The 23,205-nt window shown below is 37.0% G+C and overlaps 1 protein-coding gene across 2 annotated transcripts in view; it reads right to left on the reverse strand.

Annotated features, from left to right (window-relative positions):
* Positions 1-2,263: 2,263 nt before the first annotated feature.
* Positions 2,264-23,205, reverse strand: part of znrf2b (zinc and ring finger 2b) — a 40,382-nt gene continuing 19,440 nt past the window's right edge. The window contains exons 2-5 of one of the 2 annotated variants that reach the window (XM_079895135.1): positions 20,799-20,894; positions 4,338-4,443; positions 4,173-4,255; positions 2,264-2,902 (exon numbers count right to left, since the gene is read on the reverse strand). In XM_079895135.1, the coding sequence (XP_079751261.1) occupies positions 4,198-4,255; positions 4,338-4,443; positions 20,799-20,894 (260 nt within the window). In that variant the 3' untranslated portion in view covers positions 2,264-2,902; positions 4,173-4,197. Of the gene's footprint in view, positions 2,903-4,172; positions 4,256-4,337; positions 4,444-18,755; positions 18,921-20,798; positions 20,895-23,205 lie in introns of those variants that run through there. The other variant, XM_079895136.1, reaches the window with a different exon arrangement.

Raw genomic sequence — 23,205 nt, forward strand, 5'->3', positions numbered from 1 at the left:
ACATACAAACAGAAAAGACACTCCATCTTCTATATCAAAAGATCCAGTCGGATGTATCAGGGCTCAGATCTGCTGGAAACAGACGTTTGCACAAAGCAGCAAAAAATATGAAAGAACATCAAAACGTAAAAAATTTGAAATGTGAATTTATTATTTACTTAGATGATATGTCATAAAAGGTGTTTTGCAAGTGGTCTGGTAAGGCATTTTAAAAAATAGTGGTGTTTCCCATGCAATGTGTGTGCAATGATGTCATCTATCTTCTGCTACGTGACCAGAAAACCAAAAACAGCATCTTCCAGCTGTGCTGGCTTGGACTCGCACTGAAACCGGTTCTCGTCACCCTCAACATACATGATTAGCAGCATTTTAAAGCTATTATGGCACCTTGGATATGCCAGGCTGTACTACAGTAATACTCTGACAGTGGGAACACTGCGAAAAAACATTTTCTTCCTCAGTATTTTTTAGTAAAATATCAAGCAAAATGATCAGATATAAAGTTTTGCTTTCCTAAAAAAACACCCTAAGTGAGTTTATGCTCAAAACAAGAACAAATATTCTTGTTTTTCTTGTGAATTAAGCAGATTTTTCTGACCCAGTTTTTTTAAAAGCATAAACTTACTTAATTTTGAAGCTATTGTCAGAAAACAAGACTTAAGTTAATATCTTAAGTAATGTGTGCATTTCAAGTAAATGTTTGTCGATTGAAGAATGATTAGATATTTATATAATTTATATATATAAGATAAAAATAATGAAGAAGAAAATCTTTTTCTTTTTTTTTTGCAGTGAAGATGCTTTCCAATTCAGCTTCAATGGGCCATGACTAGTTCACAGGTCAAATTAATCACCAAAACTAACACCTCATATAAACCTAACCACGTAAGGCTTTACGTGAGACTGGTAAAAAACAGAATGAATGTAAATCTATAATCAAAAAAAAAAAAAAAAAAAAATCCCTTGTAGAATCTCCGATTAGTAACTCTAAAAAACTAGTTAGCAGCGCATTTGTTTGAAGCGGTCAAAGCCTACTGGAGAACGACCACCTTTCTCCAAAATATGATATATTATTATCTCCAGCTGAAATGTGACTGAGTGTTTAAATGATATAAATCACACACATGCCGTTCAGACTCTATAATTTAGATCAAACTATATGAACTGCACAAAATAAACAGATTGAGAAACTGGTGCTAAAATCCCAAAGACGACAGAGACATGAAGCTTGTTCCAGCAGCTACAGGTGAATTAAAGACAAACACAACGACAGAATTATTCAGCACAATCTCAGGTCACATTTCAGCACAAATAATCAAAGCCATTAAGATTTGTCACATTATTTTCATAACTATCAAGCACTTTTTCAATCAATTCTGTAATGCAGAACGTACGAGTTATTACTGGAACACACATGATTTTTTAAATGTAAATCAGCATAAATTGAAAGCAGTACAATACTATCATAATGTATAAATACGTATACTGAAGGGGTGGAAATATGTATAATTGTCATGAAAATGTGTTGCAATGTGAAAAATATTAAGCTTTGGAATTAATTCCTTTGATTTTGAGGTGAAATATGACCTGGAGAGTTTGTGAGATTCACTCATTTGGCCTGATCTGGTGCCTTCCATTTCTCATAATGGATGATCATATGATTTGATGCATGCACAATGAGTAAATAAACATAAAAGAGCCCTAAATGACGTCACAGCTGAAGACTGAATCTCACCAAACCTGTCAAGAAATGTAGTTTTTCATCACAAAATTATATTTTGCTTATAGAAAAAGGAGAGATTTTAGGACCTGTTGCATTTTTATTTGACATTATTTTCATAATTAACCTCACCCAAAATTCAATATATCGCAATTAATATATTGATAATTATAATATCATCATGGTAGTATTTTCTGCGCCACCTTTATTTATTCTGATCAATTATTCAAAAAAATAATTGCATTACATTAATATTCCCCAAAAACAGACTTTTTTTTTTTTTTTCATTATGCAAAATATAATTCAGAATTTTTTTCTTCTGATTTTGACCTGGACATGTTTTGATGAGATTCACCCAAAATAATGTGTTGAATTAAGGCCCAGATTTGTCTCAAGACAAAACGTTGAATGTTCATGTGATGCACCTGCATAAGTGATCTTGAGATGTTCAGACATCATGGAGAACCATGTGAGAGGCTACAGTGAATCTTTATCTGACAGATATTGCTACGAGACTCGAGATGTACAGGACATTCGTCCATCTGGGAATCCAGAGAGAAAACGGCTCCAATGCGAACACAACCGCGTCAGCGTCATGAAAGACAGGGCACTTCTCAGTATGGCTCAGGGCCGACCTGAATCAGGGGGTCACGTGTCCGTCATATCCAGGTGTCTTTCTACGAACATCCGAAACGCAGCCACTTAGGCCCTTGAGATCTGAAAATTAAGGCACTGAGAGACACAGTCCCATTTACCAGAAAGTTTTGCAGAACAATCAATCACCCGATCATCCAATAATCAACGACATAAGAGTCAGCTGACCCCGAGTCCGGCCAATCAAAGAACGTAAAACAGCCAATGAAACGAACTTCTGCTAGATCAGCCTTCTTCACAAGTTTCTGATTGGAAAACTGTGCAATGGAGGAGAAAATCTCAAGGGTCTCGTCCTCTATTGTGGTTTTCATAGGTCTGCGATGTGGAAAGAGTTTCCCTGAATGAGTTTTGGCACACTAGGGTTTGTATGGCGACTAGGGAGAGTCGTGCTACGAGAAGAGAGGGACGTTCTGTGATCAGGACCGTCCTGCTCGGCCTGAAGAGACCAAAGTCACAGTGTCTGTGAGGAGGAAGAGAATTCACATTGCTGTCCGCTAGTGGGACACGTCGCTTCTCACGACCAGGAGGCTAGAGACATGAAACACAACGCAAACAATTAAAGAGTGTTAGAATGATTTAAGGCAAGACCTTTTTTTTTTTTTTTTATATAAACTGGTCAACTTTGAGATTTTTGGCCATTTTGCTTCCATAATGTGTCTTCTTTCAGACTAGTGAAAAAACAAACAAAAAAAACACATTTATTTTATTGCACTTTATCAATTTTGCGTCTGTAGATTTCAATGACAATACATATCTTTACAGGCGATGAGTCAGAAATCTTCACTTCGGCTTCAGCTTTATAGTTTTATTCATATCTATTTTCTGAAGGGTTTTACATAGAGGTTTGTTTTTATATCATTCGCCTGATTTATAGAACATTTTATTCCTAGAAACATGGTGAACATTTATGTTTTATGGCTGTAGACAGTATTTTCTGATTTATTTACTGTGAAAAAGAGAGATATCCATGTAAAAACCACATGTTGCACAAAATGAAACAAGAATTTTGGGTAACACTTTCTTTTAAGGTGACATAATTACACTTTTCTACATGTACCTACTATAGTAATAACAGTAAATTATGCATAATTACAAGCAACTAACCCTAAACCAAACCCTAACATTAACTCTTTAGTAGGTACGTGTAGTTAATTAATATTAATCAGTACTTATTTGAGTAAGTACAATGTAATTACGTCACCTTGAAATAAATTGTAACTGAATTTTGATCCTGGCTTTAACCAATGTTCATATTTATATTCTGGAAATGCATACAAATTAGTGTATATTTAATTATATAATGCCTCATGTTAGTTTTTTTTACACTATTGACCTGGAGTGTCTTGCCTTATAATAATAATAATAATAATAATAATAATAATAACTGCATGCAGTTGAAGACAACATGAAACTCTTTTAGCTAGAGAGATTGAGTCTTTAGTTTTGAACTCTAAAGTAATGCATATTTCTGTTTTTACACCGATTTCAGATTCATAAATAATCAGTTAATATGACAATTTTACCATGACATAAAATGACTCATGCAGTTAGATTTTTTTGAATAGCATTTAACATCATGTCATTACATGTGACATTATATTAACATTTTATATAAAGTGTGCTGATTAAACCAATATGACTAGGGACTTTTTTTTTTTTAAAGAACATATACAGTGTTCATTTTTATTTAAAAGCACATGCATTTAAATGCCATCATGTCAATAAGTGAAATGGATCTCTCTGACATTATTGATGTACACATGAATTCACTTGATTCAGGAGTGTGAATGTGTGTTACCTGTGCAAAGGTGAGAGAGGCGCTTTTAATCTGAAGGATGTTCAGGACACGATCGGTTCACTTCAAACCACTCATCAATACAGCTGAAAGAAAGCAGTGTTAATATAAGAGAAAACAAACTCACGTCACTTACACACACACACACACACACATGAAGAGCTTTACCCTTTGTGATAGATGCAGAGGCAGGGCAGGCGAGCGATGGTGTCTCCCTGGACCAGATCCTCCAGACATATTGCACATTCTCCTGCGTCCTTCGACAGGACGTCCTCTGAGAAACGACAAAGAGGAACACTCAAAATCAGACACTCTCTGAGTGTAATCAAACTCTGAAAGATTGTAAGTAATTCATAAATCAGGAGGATTGGCATAGTTTGTGGCCAAAGAACTTCCATTTCATGACTTTTTCAGTTTCATTTGATAACTGGAGAAGGAAAATATATAATGAACACACACACACACACGAAATGAACATGCTTTAACTCTGAAGAGCTGTCAACAGTCAATAAATGCAAGTCACGCTGCATAAACACATCAGATCAATGACTGTTATATCTAATAATTTTCATGAAACTTCTGTGTAAATCATTCATGGCATCTGAAATGCTTTGAATTAAAGACAACAATCTAACTTGCGTTTCATGAATCAGGCCCAACATGTGGGAGTCTCTTCTATAAATGAGCAGAAGGTGGCGCTGAAGACCAATTTTTCCGACCACTGACTCGTTCCTGCTGTTTACATGCAGAAGAACTGCACAGGGTCCAAATCAAACACTCACAAACGATTTCACATCTGTAATGTGATGCATTTCAGCATGAAATGAGATATTAAATGAGCAAAAATTCATTAATTGGATGGTGAAAAGTGTCTATCAAATGAGTTTGTGATAATAGATTATCAAGACAAACTTTTTAGTTACATGCATTGATGAATTATTCACAATAAGACGTGGAACATTATGAAGTAAAATAAGATCAAGTTTGATTTGAGGCTGAAAACTGAAGCAAAAATAAGAGCTAATGTGTCAGGTGAACACACTCCTGTGGCCCTTCACACGGGACCATATGAGAATTTACATATAAACACTTACACTCTTCAGCCTGAAGGCCCTCATTTCACACAGCTGAATATTCATTAGACATGTGACTGTGCTTTATATGAATCTAAACTAGATTTGCATAACCTGAGGGAATAGTGCTAAAGTTTGAGCTAAGTTCAGGTTGTGGTACTTGTAGGACTTTTAGGTTCAGAATAAATTAAATGAAACACCCCGGCAACCACTCACAACTCCCTAACGACCACATAACACCCCGGCAACCACTCACAACACCCTAACGTCCAAATAACATCCCGGCAACCACTCAAAACACCCTAACGACCACATAACACCCCGGCAACCACTCACAGCCCCCTAACGACCACATAAAACCCTGGCAACCACCCACAACACCTTAAAGGGACACTCCACCCATTTGCATTAAGCTTTGCAATGTTAGAAACCCAGTCATACTATTGAATGGTCGTGCAACACTCTCTCATTTTCCCCTGAGACGGGAGAAATCTGTTATTTACCTTTTACACTTCCTCCTACAATGACGCAAAAATCGTCATTTTGCGTCATTGTAGGAGGAAGTGTAAGAGGGGGGGATTTCTGTTGAGACTACAAGCACTAGTTCCTCATCTTTCCCAGGGGCGGGACCCGCTCACGCTACAGACCTATTACAGATCAGTGGGTGGGACTTTACTCTCTGAAACTGAAAGCAATATCCTCCATCTTGTTTGAAGCTAAGCTAACAGGCGCTGTGGAGACAGATGTAAAGTTATGACAATAGCGGAGGAGAGTGCTCAATATGATATAGAAGAAGAGGATTTCGGAAGTCTGATGCTTGAATCAGGTGTTTGTGGCTACCTTTACAAGCCGCATTATAGCGAAGAGCAGCCGAGGCAGAAGACCTGCCTGCCGCGGACGAGGAGCCCGGACTGGCTCGAGTTAGGGCGGACTGGTGGCGCCGGTGATCTCACTATGCAACTCATAGACTGTAAGATGCAACTACGAACACAGAGATAGAGTCCGTCTGCGGCAAAGAATTTCAACGATGACAATTTCTCCTGGACGAAATCTCTGAATCAGACGAGGACACGGACGTTTGTGTTGAGAACTATCCTAGTTTCACACCGCATATGTTCTGACTGAACATCCAGGTACCATGCAATAATTCACCTTTTCGAAAGAAATACAAACGAGGAGTAATGCACTAATGAGTTCGCCAACTAACTAGACATTTTGTGTGAATGTGAAATGAATTTCAAGCTCTGGTGGTAGCTAGCCTTGTAGACGGAAGAGTGATTTCTCTTATAGGCAGATATGCGCTTTCTGGATTAGTGGGAGTGGCTTGCGGAGCTGTGCAATGTGGTGCATTGTGGGAGTTGTTGTCTTTCATACAAATGCGTCCTGAAGTTATTTTTTGTCTTTCCTCTGTCAGGAAGGCACCAAATTCAAAATTTATTTTACATTTCGACTACATATATGACCCACTTTAAATAAAAAACAATGTTCAAATGGGTGGAATGCCCCTTTAAGAACCACATAACACCCCGGCAACCACTCACAACACCTTAAGAACCACATAATACCCCGACAACAACCCACAGCACCCTAACGACCACATAACACCCTAGCAACCACCTGCAGCAACCCAACGACCACATAACACCCCGGCAACCATTCACAACACCCTAACGACCACGACATCGGCAACCACTCACAACACCCCGGCAACCACTCACAGCACCCTAACGACCACATAACACCCCGGCAACCACTCACAACTCCCTAACGACCACATAACACCCCGGCAACCACTCACAACACCCTAACGTCCAAATAAAATCCCGGTAACCACTCACAGCACCCTAACGACCACATAAAACCCTGGCAACCACCCATAACACCTTAAGAACCACATAATACCCCGACAACAACCCACAGTACCCTAACGACCACATAACACCCTAGCAACCACCTGCAGAAACCCAACGACCACATAACACCCCGGCAACCATTCACAACACCCTAACGACCACGACACCTCGGCAACCACTCACAGCACCCTAACGACCACATAACACCCCGGCAACCACTCACAACACCTTAAGAACCACATAATACCCCGACAACAACCCACAGCACCCTAATGACCGCATAACACCCCGGCAACCACTCACAACACCTTAAGAATCACATAATACCCCGACAACAACTCACAGCAGCCTAACGACCACATAACACCCTGGCAACCACCTGCAGCAACCCAACGACCACATAACACCCCGGCAACCATTCACAACACCCTAACGACCACATAATACCCCGACAACCACCCACAGCACCTCAACAACATCAGCAACTCATTTTTAGCAAATGTCAAATCTAGTTTACATGCAAACCATGAGCGTTTTAAAATGCTGCATCAATTTTAAAATCGGTTCTTCAGTCTCCTGCGTACATTTCCCTCTGCATCTGACATGAATCATAAGTACAAGACTGACACGTGTTCCTAGACATGCTGATAAAATGTTCGGTAATCGATCAGATGAATGTGAACCGTGGTAGTCCGTGTGTGTCACTGCTGCTTTCCACTCTATATCGCTCCACGCTTTAGTGATTGATGGAGAATCAATGTTCCTTATACACTGAAAACTGAGCACACGCAACAAAAACAAATCATGACATGCAACACGAAACTCTCAGAGTCCCAGTCTTGCATTAAACTTCTTGTTCAGAACAAAGCAAATAAACTTTAGAGGAAACTGAGCAATTTGTGCTTCAGTGAGTTAAAAAAACTCAATTGACTCTCTTCACACCGACTGCGTATGTGTTTTTGCTAAAACCTTAGTATTATGCAAGATTCCAGTATAGTATTCTCCCATAGCAAACTGTGGTTGCAAGAAAACACTTTGTCATATTATATCTAACAACTGTCGATCACAAATAATTAAATTCTATTATAAAGTAGTAAATTATATACACTAACTATAGTAAGCATAACTTTTTAGTAACAAGTTTTAGAAGCTTTAATACCTTTAGTGTGAAGGTGGTAAACAAAAGCTAAACAAAATATACACAAACTTCATGATTTTAATAACCAGGGACTTCCTAAAAACACTTAAGAGGAAAGAAAAGAAAATTAATGTCAATATCAATGCTTGAGTATCTGAGAGTTTGTACATTCAGCAAACAGAGATCTTAATAGTCTAACTGGAAATTATCATCATCATCATATGCTAATATGACTTAGAGTTCATTAGTGGGCGGGAATTCCCAAGGAATAAACATATAAATCAAACAGAAATGATCCGACACAAATACCGACCGGATTAGAGTCGTAATGTTATATGGAGCCGCGCTGCAGCTCTCACACTATTCTCATCTATCAGGACAGTGACGTTTATATGCGTGTCCTGAACTCTTAAAGGTGAAGTGTGCGAATTAATGTTGCCTACACAATATGAACTCAAACATTTCTCATAAATTGATTTCATTAATTAATTTTATAGTTCTATACTCTTACTGTAAAACTATGTACTGACTCATTTGGGCCTGTTTTTATTTCCCATTATGAATTTTAGAAACATCTCAGCCCAAGTTGATACTTGAATGAAACAAATCTGAGAACTGCATTACATCTCCCTGAGTTTTGAAAGAGAAACTTCTGAAGAATATATTTTACCAAATACTTCATGAATAATTTTTATATTTTAAATGGGTTCAAATGAGATGAATTTTTTATTTTTCAGAGTATTCCTGTAATATTAACACCATCTTGATGAGCAATTTGCAGAGATGCGTATTAGAGCTGTGAACGTCACTGGGAACGCTGTTAAACCGCCGAGACTGTGACATCTGCGACACTCGCTGGCTAAAATAAACAGAGTCATTAACTGTTACATAATACTGGATAAACCTTCCCGTTATGGCCGGCGCATGAGCTGTACACTGGGTCACATGAGACGGCAGATGACAGCGGCGCATGGACTCTGAGCGACTGACCTCAAGTGCACAGGGTTGAATTCCCACTGAGAACTTTCCAGATCTGGGAACACATGGATAACATGCCAAACCAAGAGCTGAGCTGGCCTTATTGGGCCAATCTCACCCGTCAAGAACAAGAACCAAAATCTAAATAAATCATAAAAATATATATTTTGTATAATTTTAAATATATAAGAGCCCGTTGGGATGGAGCTCACTAAAAACCTGTCAAGAATGCGTCCGGGCTGTATTCACCCCAAATCAAAAAAGAAATTAAAGTTTATTAACAAATAAGCTCCAAAATTTACTTCAACGAAAAAAGATAAAATCTTATTGGAAAATGAGAATGCAAAAAAAAAAAAAAAAAAGTATTTTAGCAATAGTACATATTTGTTGTACTGCCTTTACTGTATTACAGTAAAAAAAAAAATGTTTGAGAATATCTTTTTAGAGTACCAGGAATAACCAAGCGGCAACCTCCCAGTCTCTCTCTTGAAATCAACACGGAAGTGAATTAAATGGCAATTCGTCAACTGGCCGCTTGAGGCTGGCTGCAAAAGTGAGTCAAATCTGCATCTCCCCCATGTTGAAATGCCCAACTTTACAGCAGAAAAATACATGTTTACAGCCTGGAGCAAAAAGTGGCTTTGGTCTATACAGCTAATTTTGCCCTTCATGACAACTGTGAGGGGGGTGGATTTTTTTATAACTCATCCGTTTAAATTATATTAAGCCTTAAATTTCTGCATAATTAAGGGTGTCCACATTTGAGTGACAGATGGATTCCTGCTGCTGTAGTCATTAGTCATCATTAGCCGTTTGTCTGCTGTCTGTTAGCCGTCACGTTACCTCAGCTCATTGTCTGACTGTAAAAATAAATAAATTCGGGAGTGACACGCTGCCAAGATGGCAACGGTCTTCAGAAACCTACGGGTGACGTCACAGACACTACGTCCATATTTTTTTACAGTCTATGGGAATAAATCATATAATAATAATAATAACAAACACACACAATGAATAAATAAATATATTATTATTTATTTTCTTTTTTTTTAAGTGCCCCTTTCCCCAAGAATGCAGTCTCTAAACTTCTCCTTTCCTAGGGTTTACTCTGCTCTGATTGGTCAGATGGCCCAGTCGGTTGTGATTGGTCTACTCTGCTCTGATTGGTCAGATGGCCCAGTCTGTTGTGATTGGTGTACTCTGCTCTGATTGGTCAGATGGCTCAGTTTGTTGTGATTGGTCTACCACTTACAGTACGTGTGGGAAACTAAACGCTCATTAGCATATCTGAATTTCAGCTCCAGAGGCTTCCTCAGCACCTGATACTACACAGTTATACTAACAATAATGACAGCGTCAGTCCTTATCCTATGGAAGTGCTTGGAAAGTGGATTTGCTTTTGCAGTGCAGAAAACAGCTTCTTCTTGACATGAACAACACAAACCAAACTCTTCCAGGGCTCAGCTACAACTACAGTGTTTGAGGGCAGGTCAAAGTAGATGATGTTCGCGGGCAGCCAATGAAGACCATAGACTTGCATTATGCAACTTTGTTACAAACCTACGTAGGTTCAAGCAGGAAGTGAGACTGGAATTTCTGACGGCTTGTTTAGTCAGTTTGGAATCTACGAGTTCTTTTAGGAGACAATAACTTTATTTGTCGTGCACTTTGATCTTTAAAATTTTGCAGACCTTCTACATTCACAGACTGCTTAATATTCGAAAAAGCATAATATGGGCACTTTAAAAAATCTGAATACATTACAATCATGAGAAGTTGGAGTGAAATATACTAAATTGTCATGAAAACAATATCACAAGAAAGAAAAAATACCCTGCTAAAACACTGCTCCAACTAATCCATTAAAATTGAATTTAAAATAGGTTGTGCTTAGGGAAATTCATGGGCACAATTTTATTTGTCCTGCACACCAATAAGATTCTGTTTTTAAGATAAACTTTTGACTGCGATACTTGAAGACAACATGCTGTGAGTGTGTGTGTGTGTGTGTGTGTGTGTGTGTGTGTGTGTGTGTGTGTGTGTGTGTGTGTGTAAGCAGAGCTCAGCTGTGGTGTCAGTGACACTGACACAGGCAGAATGTGGACTGAACTTGTACGACCCGTCGTACGACTGCAGTGATTAGAACCAGCAGTCATGACCTTGAGAGAGTGACGGGAACAAACAGCCATGGAGAACGCCGGGAGAGACACTGTAAACATGAACGCCTGCTTACAGTTTACACACACACACTTTGCATGTGCTGCAAATGCAAGTACACAAGCCGATCAATATCTACCTTGTACATGCTCAAAGCCGTATCGTATAAGCAATAACTTCTCCTTCAAGTCTTCAAGTTAAACTGATCTGAACTTGCTGGAAACATCAGTCGCTAATGTTTGTCGCCGCAAGCCACTGAAAATGAATGAATTCTTGTTTAGTCGCTGAACAGGCTTTACTTTGCCCTTTAAGACACACAAACGCAGAGGGAAGCCTGGCAGGTGACGTGACTGTAAAGGTTCCTCTCTCGTGTCTCTCTGATTGGCCTCACTGCACAGATGATGTCACGATCCACATCACACCCTCATCATGACCCTGCGCTTTCTAACTGGGCACATCCACCAACACCAGACACAGAGAGACTGCCGGGATGTCCGGGTCATATTCACCCCAAAATCAAAAGGAAAATTACGCAAAATGCAAAAGAAAATAGCATTAAGACATTAGTTTCAAAAATTAAGCACATTTAGCCCCCAAAATATATTTATTCTCATTAGTGTGTTGCAAAACAACAACATATTATTTGTACACCACAGTTTGTTGCACTGCATATTTATTCATATTTTAAATGACATTTTTTTATTTTTTTATTACATATTTAGTGCATTACAGCTAAAGTAATGTTCAATTACCTTTGAGAATAATATCAATTACAAAAGCACTGAAAAATGAAAACATCTGTATGCATTACTTGATAGTTTCTATCAATAGCTTGTTATATTCCTCATTTGTAAGTAACTTTGGATAAAAGTGTCTACTAAATAAATAAATGTACATGTAAATGCATTGCAGAATGAAAAAAGTGAAACGCAAAAGAGTGAAATGTGCTTAATTGTCATGAAAATAAATGTCACAAAGTAAAAAATAAGGGTCCTAAACTGGACAGTTACTTTATGAAATATAGCCTATAGCCTAATCCGTTATATTTTTCTTTCGATTTTCGGTAAGACCTGGACAAGTTTTCATGAGATAAGAAAAAACAATCACTGCACACATTTTAAACGGGCCATTTTTGTACCTTTTAGTGCCCCGTTTAATTCCTCAGTATATGAAATCATCATCTGTAACTTATAGACATCAGTATTGGCCGACCTCTAAATCTAATTACATCTATCAGCTAATCCCTTTAAATAAGTGATCCAAAAGGGCATTGTGGCTGTCTACTTTGGAAGATTTTCTTCTCCTTTTTCTTTTTGTGGTCTGTATCTACGAGAAAGATGAGTATTGACTACCTCTTTATCTCTCTCTCCTCTGCTGTTCATCTGGGGCAATACTTCTGCTGATAAACCCCATTCCCAAACCTGCAGCTACAACAACTGAACACTTTTCTGAGAGGAAAAAAAAACAACATTAATTTGCTGCAGTATGGAAAGAAATGTGGTCTATGTGGTCTATGTTCAGGAAGGCAGGCACCTGCATGTTTTACTTACAGCGCTGGAGAGCATGATGAGATTGATCACTCATCAGAGAGAAAACACACAGGGAAACTGTACAAGAGCCTGTACTCTTGATTCTCACGTGAACAAACAGGGTTCATGACCAACTAAATCAAAGCACATTCACATTGCAGTAAACCTGATACAGAATAGACAACTCAAGGCATTCTACAACAAAATTCAGATGTTGTAGACACTGTCCTTGACACTGAAGAGGTAACGTTTTAAATAAAACAAAGAATTTGGGGAGTAGGTTTTACAAGAAAATACTATTTCAGTCTTTCTACTTCAAAAGTTCACGGTTAATTCAATGTGTTACCTGCCATTTCTTTGTAATTATTTGTGAAATTTACTAGCAGTTTCTAAGTGAAAATTGTAAATTCTACAAATGTTTTACAACGTATATATAAAAACAAATTGATTATAGAAGATTAAATGTCAAATTCGAGATTAAATGAGAAACTATTGGTCACACAAGGACAAATGTGTGGCGAACTCATAAATTCTGTAATCATTATTAGTGCAACTGTTACTAAAGTGTGTTCTAGTTTCTCCAAAGAACAGGAAGCAAACATCCCTGTATAGTATATATTTACTGTATTATAGTAAAATGATGTTTAATTACCTTTGAGACTAATAGGAATTACAAAAAACAAAGAGATAAAAACATCTGTATGCATTAGTCATGAGAATGTCCTTAATTATGAAAATAATGTCACAGCAAAATATAATGAGGGTCCTAAAATGGACAGTTCCTTTATGAAATATATAATCAGTTTTATTTTTATTTTGGGTATGACCTAGACAAGTTTTCATTATATGAAATCAGAGATTAAATGAGAGCAAACTATTGGTCACATGAGGACAAATGAGTGGCGACCTCATGTACATCATGATCATGCCGTTATTAGTGCGTCTGTGATTGAAGCGTGTTATTATTTCCCCCGAGAACAGGAAGCAAACATCCCGTATTTGATCCGAGCTCACGTCTCGCCGCAGACGTTCGAGTTAAAGGTCGCAGGTCGCTAGCAGCGTGGTTGGCATGGTGACGCTATTCCCTACGGCTTAACATAAGATCGGCAAATTATTCACCCTCTCAGGGGCCGGTTCACCCCATCTCACCTCGGGACTGAGCACCGCATCTGTATCATTAGGATGATCAAGGACATTATGGCACCCTTACTGTGAAATCTATAGATCCTATAAAGTACTTAAAATGCATGTCGCAGCTGGACAACCCTTGATGGATCACTAAGCAGGAGATTAGACGACCCGGTTACCGAGATACAAGATGATCACTAGCATATATGGTTAGAGTCGAGTCATGTAAACAAGATGTAACTATAGATAAACAAAGACAAGCTAAAAAACAGGAATAACCTCATAACAGACACGAACTAAACCTGCAGGCTTTTTCAGCATTTCCTGTGCTGATTTTGTGGTAAACTCTGCTGAGAAGATTTAAACATGATAAAGTGTTAAATAGAGCTGACAGAGACTTTGAAACTAGTTTGTCAAGCCGCTCAATAGGAAGTAAGCCCTATGAAGCAACTCTAGCATATTTGATACACAAAATTTTATGGCCTCTAAAGGATCAACATTATCAAAAATTTTGAATTTGAAAAACCTGATGTACACAATCGATTATATGCCTTCTGTTGTCTGATTGATAGTTTATACTTTTTATTTATTTATTTATTTTTTTAGCAGTTTTACTAAAAATCATGTTCAAATGAGAGCATCAAATATAATCCATCAGGTTTTTGATTAGTTTATTTGTTCATCTCTCAATCATCATTGTATTGCGTTGCATTATATGTTTTGAAACTATATAAACTAAGCATTTAAATATCATCTTACTAAGACATTATTAGGAGACGACTGATATTTATATGCATTATGTAAGTAGTCGCTATACTGTCATAAAGATCTCATTGATACATTACAAACTATCAGAATTTAATATTTTTTTGACCATATTTATATCAGCAACTGAACCAAATTGCATATGTTTGCTCAGTCTGGCTCAGTTTTATTTTCTAAATAAAATGTAGGTGTTTCTTTCACTTCATATTCAACTATATCATCAAATATGAGCCATACAATCCTGATGTATCAAATATAATACATAAAAAAAATAAAAAAAATAAAAAGTGCAAATTGTAAAAAATATTGTGTCTAAAGGTTAATAGAAATAACTACACTAAGTTTACACGGGCACAAAAAAAAATCAGATTTTTTACTTGCATCTGACAGATCGAAATGTAAGAAACGTTCATTCAAATAAACCTTACAAATCTACTTCATTTCACTTCAGAATTCTAGATCTAAACAAATTCAAGTCAGATTTTGCGCTACAAACATCCATGACAGCGTTTAACTTATCCATGCTGCCAAATAATTATAATATATGCCAACGTGAATTATAAAATCATTTTAGTACGGCCATTCAAAACCCGAGGGTCAACCATGTCGCAAAGCGATCACCAACAGAATCATTTTGGGCGGGGATTAATGTAAACACAGATATCAGATACCAGTCATATCTAAAGTAAATGTCAACAGGCAGAACAAACCCCCCAGATATGGTCAAAAGATCAGATCTGTGCATTAAGACTTGCAGTAAACACAGCCTAAAGCTTCGGCCCTAAATGTAACCCTCTAAACCAGTGTTTCTCAAACCTTTCGACTCTGAAGCCCCTTATTTTCCACAATAATATTCAAAAGAGAAAGAAAGAAAGAAAGAAAGAAAGAAAGAAAGAAAGAAAGAAAGAAAGAAAGAAAGAAAGAAAGAAAGAAAGAAAGAAAGAAAGAAAGAAAGAAAGAAAGAAAGAAAGAAAGAAAGAAAGAAAGAAAGAAAGAAAGAAAGAAAGAAAGAAAGAAAGAAAGAAAGAAAGAAAGAAAGAAAGAAAGAAAGAAAGAAAGAAAGAAAGAAAGAAATGCTCATCCTCCATGTATCTTGAAATGGCCTGATACGTTTGTCAGTTCTGATTAAGTGGCACAGGAAGTACAACAATACGGGGACATCACAACACACCGCACACACGCGCACGCATGCGTCACAGAGTGGCCCAGTCAGCTGAAGAGCTAATTAAAGTTGAACAGAGCCTATGCTCATGATAACTCAGAGCGGACAGTTATCGATTCGGCCCAGCTTCTCAGAGCCTTTTTTCCTGCCCTCACAATCTCGCTCTTAAGAAGTTGGCGAGGCTGAGGGATTTCCTGTCACACGGCCAGAGTCTTAGCATGCAGCACTGACTGCTGGGATCCGCTACGGGCTGAACACGCTCTCCTTCATGCAGGACACGGACCGACACAGGCTGAGCAGTGCAACAGGACCAGCATGTGTGGCTGCTGTGCATCATGGGAATGCGAAGCTTAAAGTTTCTTGCAGAGCGAGATGAATCGGACATGTTTGCACGTTCAAAAATATTGTATAAATGCAACACAGAGTAAGATGCTGAGAGGTGATGCATGAGCAAAATATTAAATTTACTGAAACATTCAAGCATACGATTTGTTTGGTTTCATATAAGGTTGTTCATTTTTGTTAAAGGATTTTGCAACATACATACATACACATACAGACACACAAACACACACACACACACGTATACATGCAATATATACATACAATACATAACATGCATACACAGGGGTGCACATAACTGGTGCTCACGTGGTGCTAAACATGGAAGGAAGCGCTTTTGAGTACCAACATTTTGGCCCAAAATGTTGGTACTCAAAAGCGCTTCCTTCCATGTTTTCTGCTGCGCGTCGTTTATTTTTACCACACGTGAGCACCAGTTATGTGCACCCCTGTGCATACATGAAGAATCAGCGTTTTTGAACGAATCTCTTGAATGAATGATTCAATGAGAAATACACTTGTCGCCACCTACTGGTGTAACAATGCAATTGATGCATTTATTTGAAGCGTCAAGTTACTTTCAAAAGATGATTTACTCTATTTTGGTCGCTACTGAAGACATCAGTGTTTATATCCGAAGTAGAAACTTTTATCCCAGTACTTCTGTGATCATCCGAATTGTAACAGAAATAATGATGCTGTTTGTAAAGCTGTTTCACACCTATATATGACAACGGCATCGGCAGTCGCGATCGAATATGACAGGGGTTTAACAGGCAGAGCCAATGAGATCACATGGGTGTTTAAATCAAGAATCGTGCAGTTCTAATAAATATATACAGTATTTTCTAAATAGGACAATAGGAAATTCCTAATGTGAAATATATTTATTATTAATTTAAAATATTATAATTTAATATGAAATATCCATTTATAATTGGCTTCTGATGCTTTAAAAATAATGGGGGAAAAATTTATTAAATCCTACACCACATATTTTTGGGGTGATTTTGGGTATTGCCTGGCATTTTCACTTGATGTTTCCTCATCTAATGGCTCTTGATCTCCTGAGTTCAACTAATAAATCTTAATGAACTGTTTGCTGAGAGTGTTTAATAAATGTGGCAAGCATCTGGTTCCTGACTAGCGCGTCCTTCCAAACGTCTGAAAGCTGAAGTGAAGATACAGACACTACAGCGGTTTATTCATCACCTGCCCTATTATGTTCACTGCCAAGTGCTCTACGTGTGGTGCTGTGAGTGTGTTTGGCCCAGATTAGCAGAAGAGGCCATGTGTTGAGACGGGCCCCGGAGGGAGAGCATGCATCTGGTGTTTGGTGCTCTGTGGGCTTCAGCGAGAGGCAAGAGATGGAGAGACAAACTCACACACACAAACACACACACACACTGCTATATCCCTCTAAAGCCTCAGGAACCTGCCATGTTCACCAGGTAAATGTTATCCATTTATATTCCATAATCTGACATGTTTCTGAGTAAAACAGAATATTGAAAAACCGAAGGACAGAACTTGATTTTATCCATGAGGAGTTGACTGGAAGGTGATTGTAAAATAAGAAAGAGAGCAGCTTATTTGTTCTCTACTTTGATGAAAGATTATAAAGACAAACATTTTTTTCTTTATAATAATATGCACAGACAAATTGTTTAATGAGACCAAGACCAAAATAACACGAGCTAAGAAAGTAAATAGAGTAACTTTTGACTTCATGATAACTTTAAAGATAACCTGTAATCATAATTTATAAGAGTTTATATTTGCTTCCCTGATAAATATCCTAGTAAGTGCACAATTCTTAAGTATGAATTATGTATGTATATGTGTAACATACCTAAACCTTTAACAATTTGTTTTTAATTATAAGAAAGAGTGTTTCCTTTGAAAAAAACAATACTATTCATAGCCATTTTTAGTGCTGAATACTCCATTTCAATCATAAATAAGTCACATTACGGAGATTAAATGTCCTGCGGATGGATTGGAAAACTAGTTTATACTGCATAATATTCAGTACACTTACCTACCAATATACTAAAACACACCAAATAGAAGAACTGAGGATAAGGATATATTATGGAAGGATAAAACAGCATGTAGTTATTGTCCACAGAGGTTTTTAGAGAAAGACATGATCCTCATTCAACCAGCCCCATTGATTTTCATTTTACCGCTGCTTTATTTGCATCCTTCAATGCTGTTGTGTTAATGTACTAAAATTAGCTGTTGTCGTCAGTCAGCCAGGGGGGCATTTCTCATTTCAAAAACTAAGGGTGAGTAATGGAATAAACCAAAAAGTGGTGTCAAGAAAAGGATTTTTTTAATAAAGCCTTGCACATAAATCATCTTTAATTCATGTATATTTTGTAATAATTTTGTTATTCAGTAAATTCAGCTCTCAAATGATGGCGATGACTTTATCAGGCTTGACTATTTCCCCCAATGGTTGTTCTCCGTCACACAAACCTGGCAGACACGGCACTAACCGCTGGAAATCTCATGTTGTTTTAGATCAGATTTTTCACTATAACATCTCTCGGTTTGGCACATTCCCCATCTGCACGGAGGACTCTAACTGTCCTGCTGAGTTTATGGAAACTGACGATGCCTAAAATCATGACAAAGGGCTATAAAAACAAGATGACAAAGATTCAGACAAAAAAAGGGGACAAATTCACGCTTGGTTTGAAGATTATGGCTGAACAGATTCTATTTGATATTAACTATATAAACTTTTTAAAACAATGATAAATGAGTCAGTAGAAAGCCAATGAAGCCCTTTACACCGCCTACTAACGTCAGGTCAAGACTCACATTCAACAGACAGTACAAGATCAGGGGCCAGTTGCATAAACATAGCAACTGTGTCTTAGTATGATCAACTAGCAGTAAGTTAATCAGTTTTAACATGTTTGGTATCAAATAAGACCAATCTACACTTTTATTTAACGGACTTCAAGTTATGAACAGTGTTAAAGAAAAAAATAAATGTATGACTAACTTGTAAAACTAGTCTTAGCAGTTTATGCAACACAAGGCAGGACTAGACCCTCAAAGACCCAAACTGGCTTGACTTAAATAACAATGAGCAATCCACTCAAAATGCCATGTTTGCTGTGTGAATTATTATTTTTTTATTGTGGAGCAAAATAGTGTAGACTTTTTACTTGTGCCTTATCAATATTAAGTCACAAAATCACAGACCCTTCAGTCAATGAAATCTGATCATAAATCTCATAGGCAGGCCAAATTCAATCACATAATTTTGCTGTTGATATAAAATTAAGCAACATGGGTTTTAATTGTATTTGCAAAAATTTTTATTTGCTCATTAAGTTTTCTAAAGAGCATGTCATTAAACTAGTTTCTTGACCTTTCCTTGTCTTGACAAATAATAATAATAATAATAATAATAATAATAATAATAATAATAAATATAACTTGAGTTCTTTTAAAGGAAATGCACAAATACTCATTTTAATAATAATAATAATAATAATAATAAAAAATCACTTTTAAGTCCTTTTAGAGGAAATATTAATTGCACAAATATTATCATTATTATTACTAAAATATATAATTATGCATTTCCTCTAAATGTATCTAAAAGAGTGATATATTATTATTATTATTATGGAAATTTATAATATAACCTTTAGAGCAAATGCAAAAATAGATTTTTTATAATAATAATAATAATAATATAAATAATAATAAAAAAATAATAATAATAATAATTAAAGCTGCAAGCAGCATTATCGGGGTTCAAGCATTTATGGCCTTTAAGCACATAAGCATTTAAGACATTAAGTTTTATTTTGCAAGCTTAATAATAATAATAATAATAATAATAATAATAATAATAATAATAATATCACTCTTTAGAGGATTTTAGGATTTGCACAAATATAAATTTTGAATATTATCAAAAAGCTGTGAAATAATTAGGTATTATTTGAGCTAAATTGCCCAGAACTACACCACTTAGTACCAGGTGTTAACAGTCGGATAGACAGGAGTTGCCTAATGTCTGTGTGTCAGTGCGAGGAGACACGTTGCCTTAATAAACAAACATTAAATATATTAAAGCTGCAAGAAACATCATAAAACACAAACTCAGCATGAATAAAGCTCCTCATCACAGCATGTCACTGCATGTTTCTGTGCAAGAAACGAACTGCAACCGCTGGAAAATTAGATGTTTGAACATGACTGCACAACACTGCAACAAATCACCAATCCCTATTGTGAAGCCAAATCGTTCCGTTTATGCCGGATAGATTGTGGACTATAAAACAGTGAGAGGTGGCTGCCAGGTCTTAACATGAGAAGCAACAGCCAGAGATAATTACAGCATTACGCTCTCCTCTGGAACCTGAAATACATCCAAACACAATGCCTTTCTTTCTTTACAGGAGAGACTCAAACATATTTTCCACTGTATAAGCATTTCACTTGAAGCAGGCAGCAACACAAACATTCTCACCGTTGTACGTCACTCTAGGTTTTGTCAAGCACATGACCAGATGAAGGTCCATTTCATCTGAAGAGATAAACTTGGAGCAGACGGGGCACTTGAAACCTGTGGAGGAAAAAAAAAAAAAAGTTTAGGACTGCACTGAAAAATCAATAATGGACTGTTCACACACAGAATGTGTTTTTGCATTTAAAACTGAGACACACAGTGCAGAGAGAGAGAAAAAAAAGCAAGACGAGTTTAAACCAGTTCAACTTGACAGTCCTCTAAACACATGGTGCTTATGTGCAAGATACTGTAAAAGATGTGAGTGGAACAGAGACATCCATGTAGTGCATGTTTACATAGAAAACCAATAGAAAAACAGCACAGAGGAATTCAAAAGCACATTCTATGTGAACAGAACCTAACAATCTTCGTTTTGAGATGGGTTGTAGTGCCAAAGACCTTTGAGTTTCTTTGTTTATCTGACGATAGTTTTCTCAAATGAAATGGTGTGAGATGGCAGACGCTGAAAACACCATGAAAACGGAGACATGCAGAACAAGCAGAATTCATATTTCAACAGTAGCCTTTTGTGTGCTTTAAAATTCACAGACACTAGTCCTTAAGGCCGTGTGTCCACCAAAACGTTTTTTCACGCGGCTGGCGTATTTTTTCAATTGTTTTCAATGGGAGCGCCGCGTTTTTAAAACGGCATGAGCGACGCATAACGAGGCACTGAGCGTTTTTTTTTCAAGCTGAAGCGCTCTGTGTTTTTTACAGGTCGCCGAGAGTTGAAGAATGTTCAACTTTAGGTAAAACGCAGCGCTCATCACTGTCACTTTACCAAACCGTGCAATCAGAGTGGAGGAGGGGCGGGACTAATATCACACCGACCAACCGCCACATTCTGCTTGTACAACGTCAACAGATGACAACAACAAGCATAATAACGGAACAAAACTATTTAAAACAAGAGCCAGAGAAAATACGTTACATTGTATCGACATTTTTATATAGAATCAACACAGAAACAAAATATGTGAAATGAGATACAAGTAACACTTTCGCGGATATTCCGTATCATAACAAGCAAAGCGTCTCAACTGAAACCAATGCTACGCTGTCAAAAGGCTCTCAAGCGCCCATAGCTAGGCGTTTTCAGCAGAGAGCCCAGCGTTTTCAGCTGGCTAAAACACTTTGGTGGACACAAGGCCTAAGGCAATGTGTTTAAGTCTACAGCACTATACTTTTTATCAAATTCCGTGAGATTCCGTGTTCTGTAAATTTCATGGATTCCACAACGAGATGATGATGATGATCAGCAGCTGACCAACCAGAAAAGGTTTAAAGGGCTCTAAAAGACAAGGCCGAGCACGAGACAGAAAGCGAGACACACAATAAAGAGGGTTTGTCTTGCGTGGAGTGAGTCGGGCCGTCTCATTGTGGGCAGCTGAAACACACAGGCTAAATACAGCTGAACTATGACAATATGAGACATTCTCTGAGTCTGGATGAACACGCTCAATGATATGATTCACTGGCAGCTGTGCCGAGAAGTGGTCTGAGGGCGTCTTGTGACACCACTGACCCGTGACGACCTTGTGACAAAATTTTCAGTCACTTGAGTGCGACATGCATTGCGGGTGTCCTGAATAAATGTGCTATTGAAGAAGAGGAGACACAAATGACAGCTTGACATCTTTCACAGTCAAGAAAACAGCTATGAGGAGACAAATATACTGAGGCATACATTTCTTTTTACTGAACTGCTAAATGAGGACCTTTCAGAATTAAAGACATTATTACTGCAATATTTGTCTGGAAAGCTTATTCAAAACATGTCCATTGTGAAAAGTTCTGTAAAACTAAAATTGAGCTACATGGATAATAATTTAACTAATTCAGAAAAATATAGAATATCTGTTGTGTTTTACATGGGACTTCAACTTCATCTAGGTATCTTATACATTAGAGCAGGGATTACACAAAAAATGGTCAGCCAGACGCCTTAAGTAAAATATCTACATGAAGTACACACTGAGATTTTAAAGTTAGGCTAATATTTTAAAAATTTAATGACATTCATAATTTATATTATTCATAATAACAGTAAAAAAAATAAAAAATAATAATAGGAATACTAATCATAATAATAATTATTATATTATTAATGATTTAAATTAAATGTCAAATTAAAAAATTGGGCTGCACAATTGAAATAAATCTGAAATCTTATTTATAATTAGAATAATAATAATAATTATTATTATTATCACTATACTTTATTATTATTATTATTATTATTATTATTATTATTACTATTATTTTGTTTTGATTAATTGTGCAGCCTCATTTTTATTTTACTAATTGTTTATTTATTTTTTTCTATTTGTTTTTTTATCAACAACTCGCAAACCCACATTTGGAAAAC

The sequence above is a fragment of the Squalius cephalus genome, assembly GCF_949319135.1.
Source record: "Squalius cephalus genome assembly, chromosome: 15".
NCBI lineage: Eukaryota > Metazoa > Chordata > Actinopteri > Cypriniformes > Leuciscidae > Squalius > Squalius cephalus.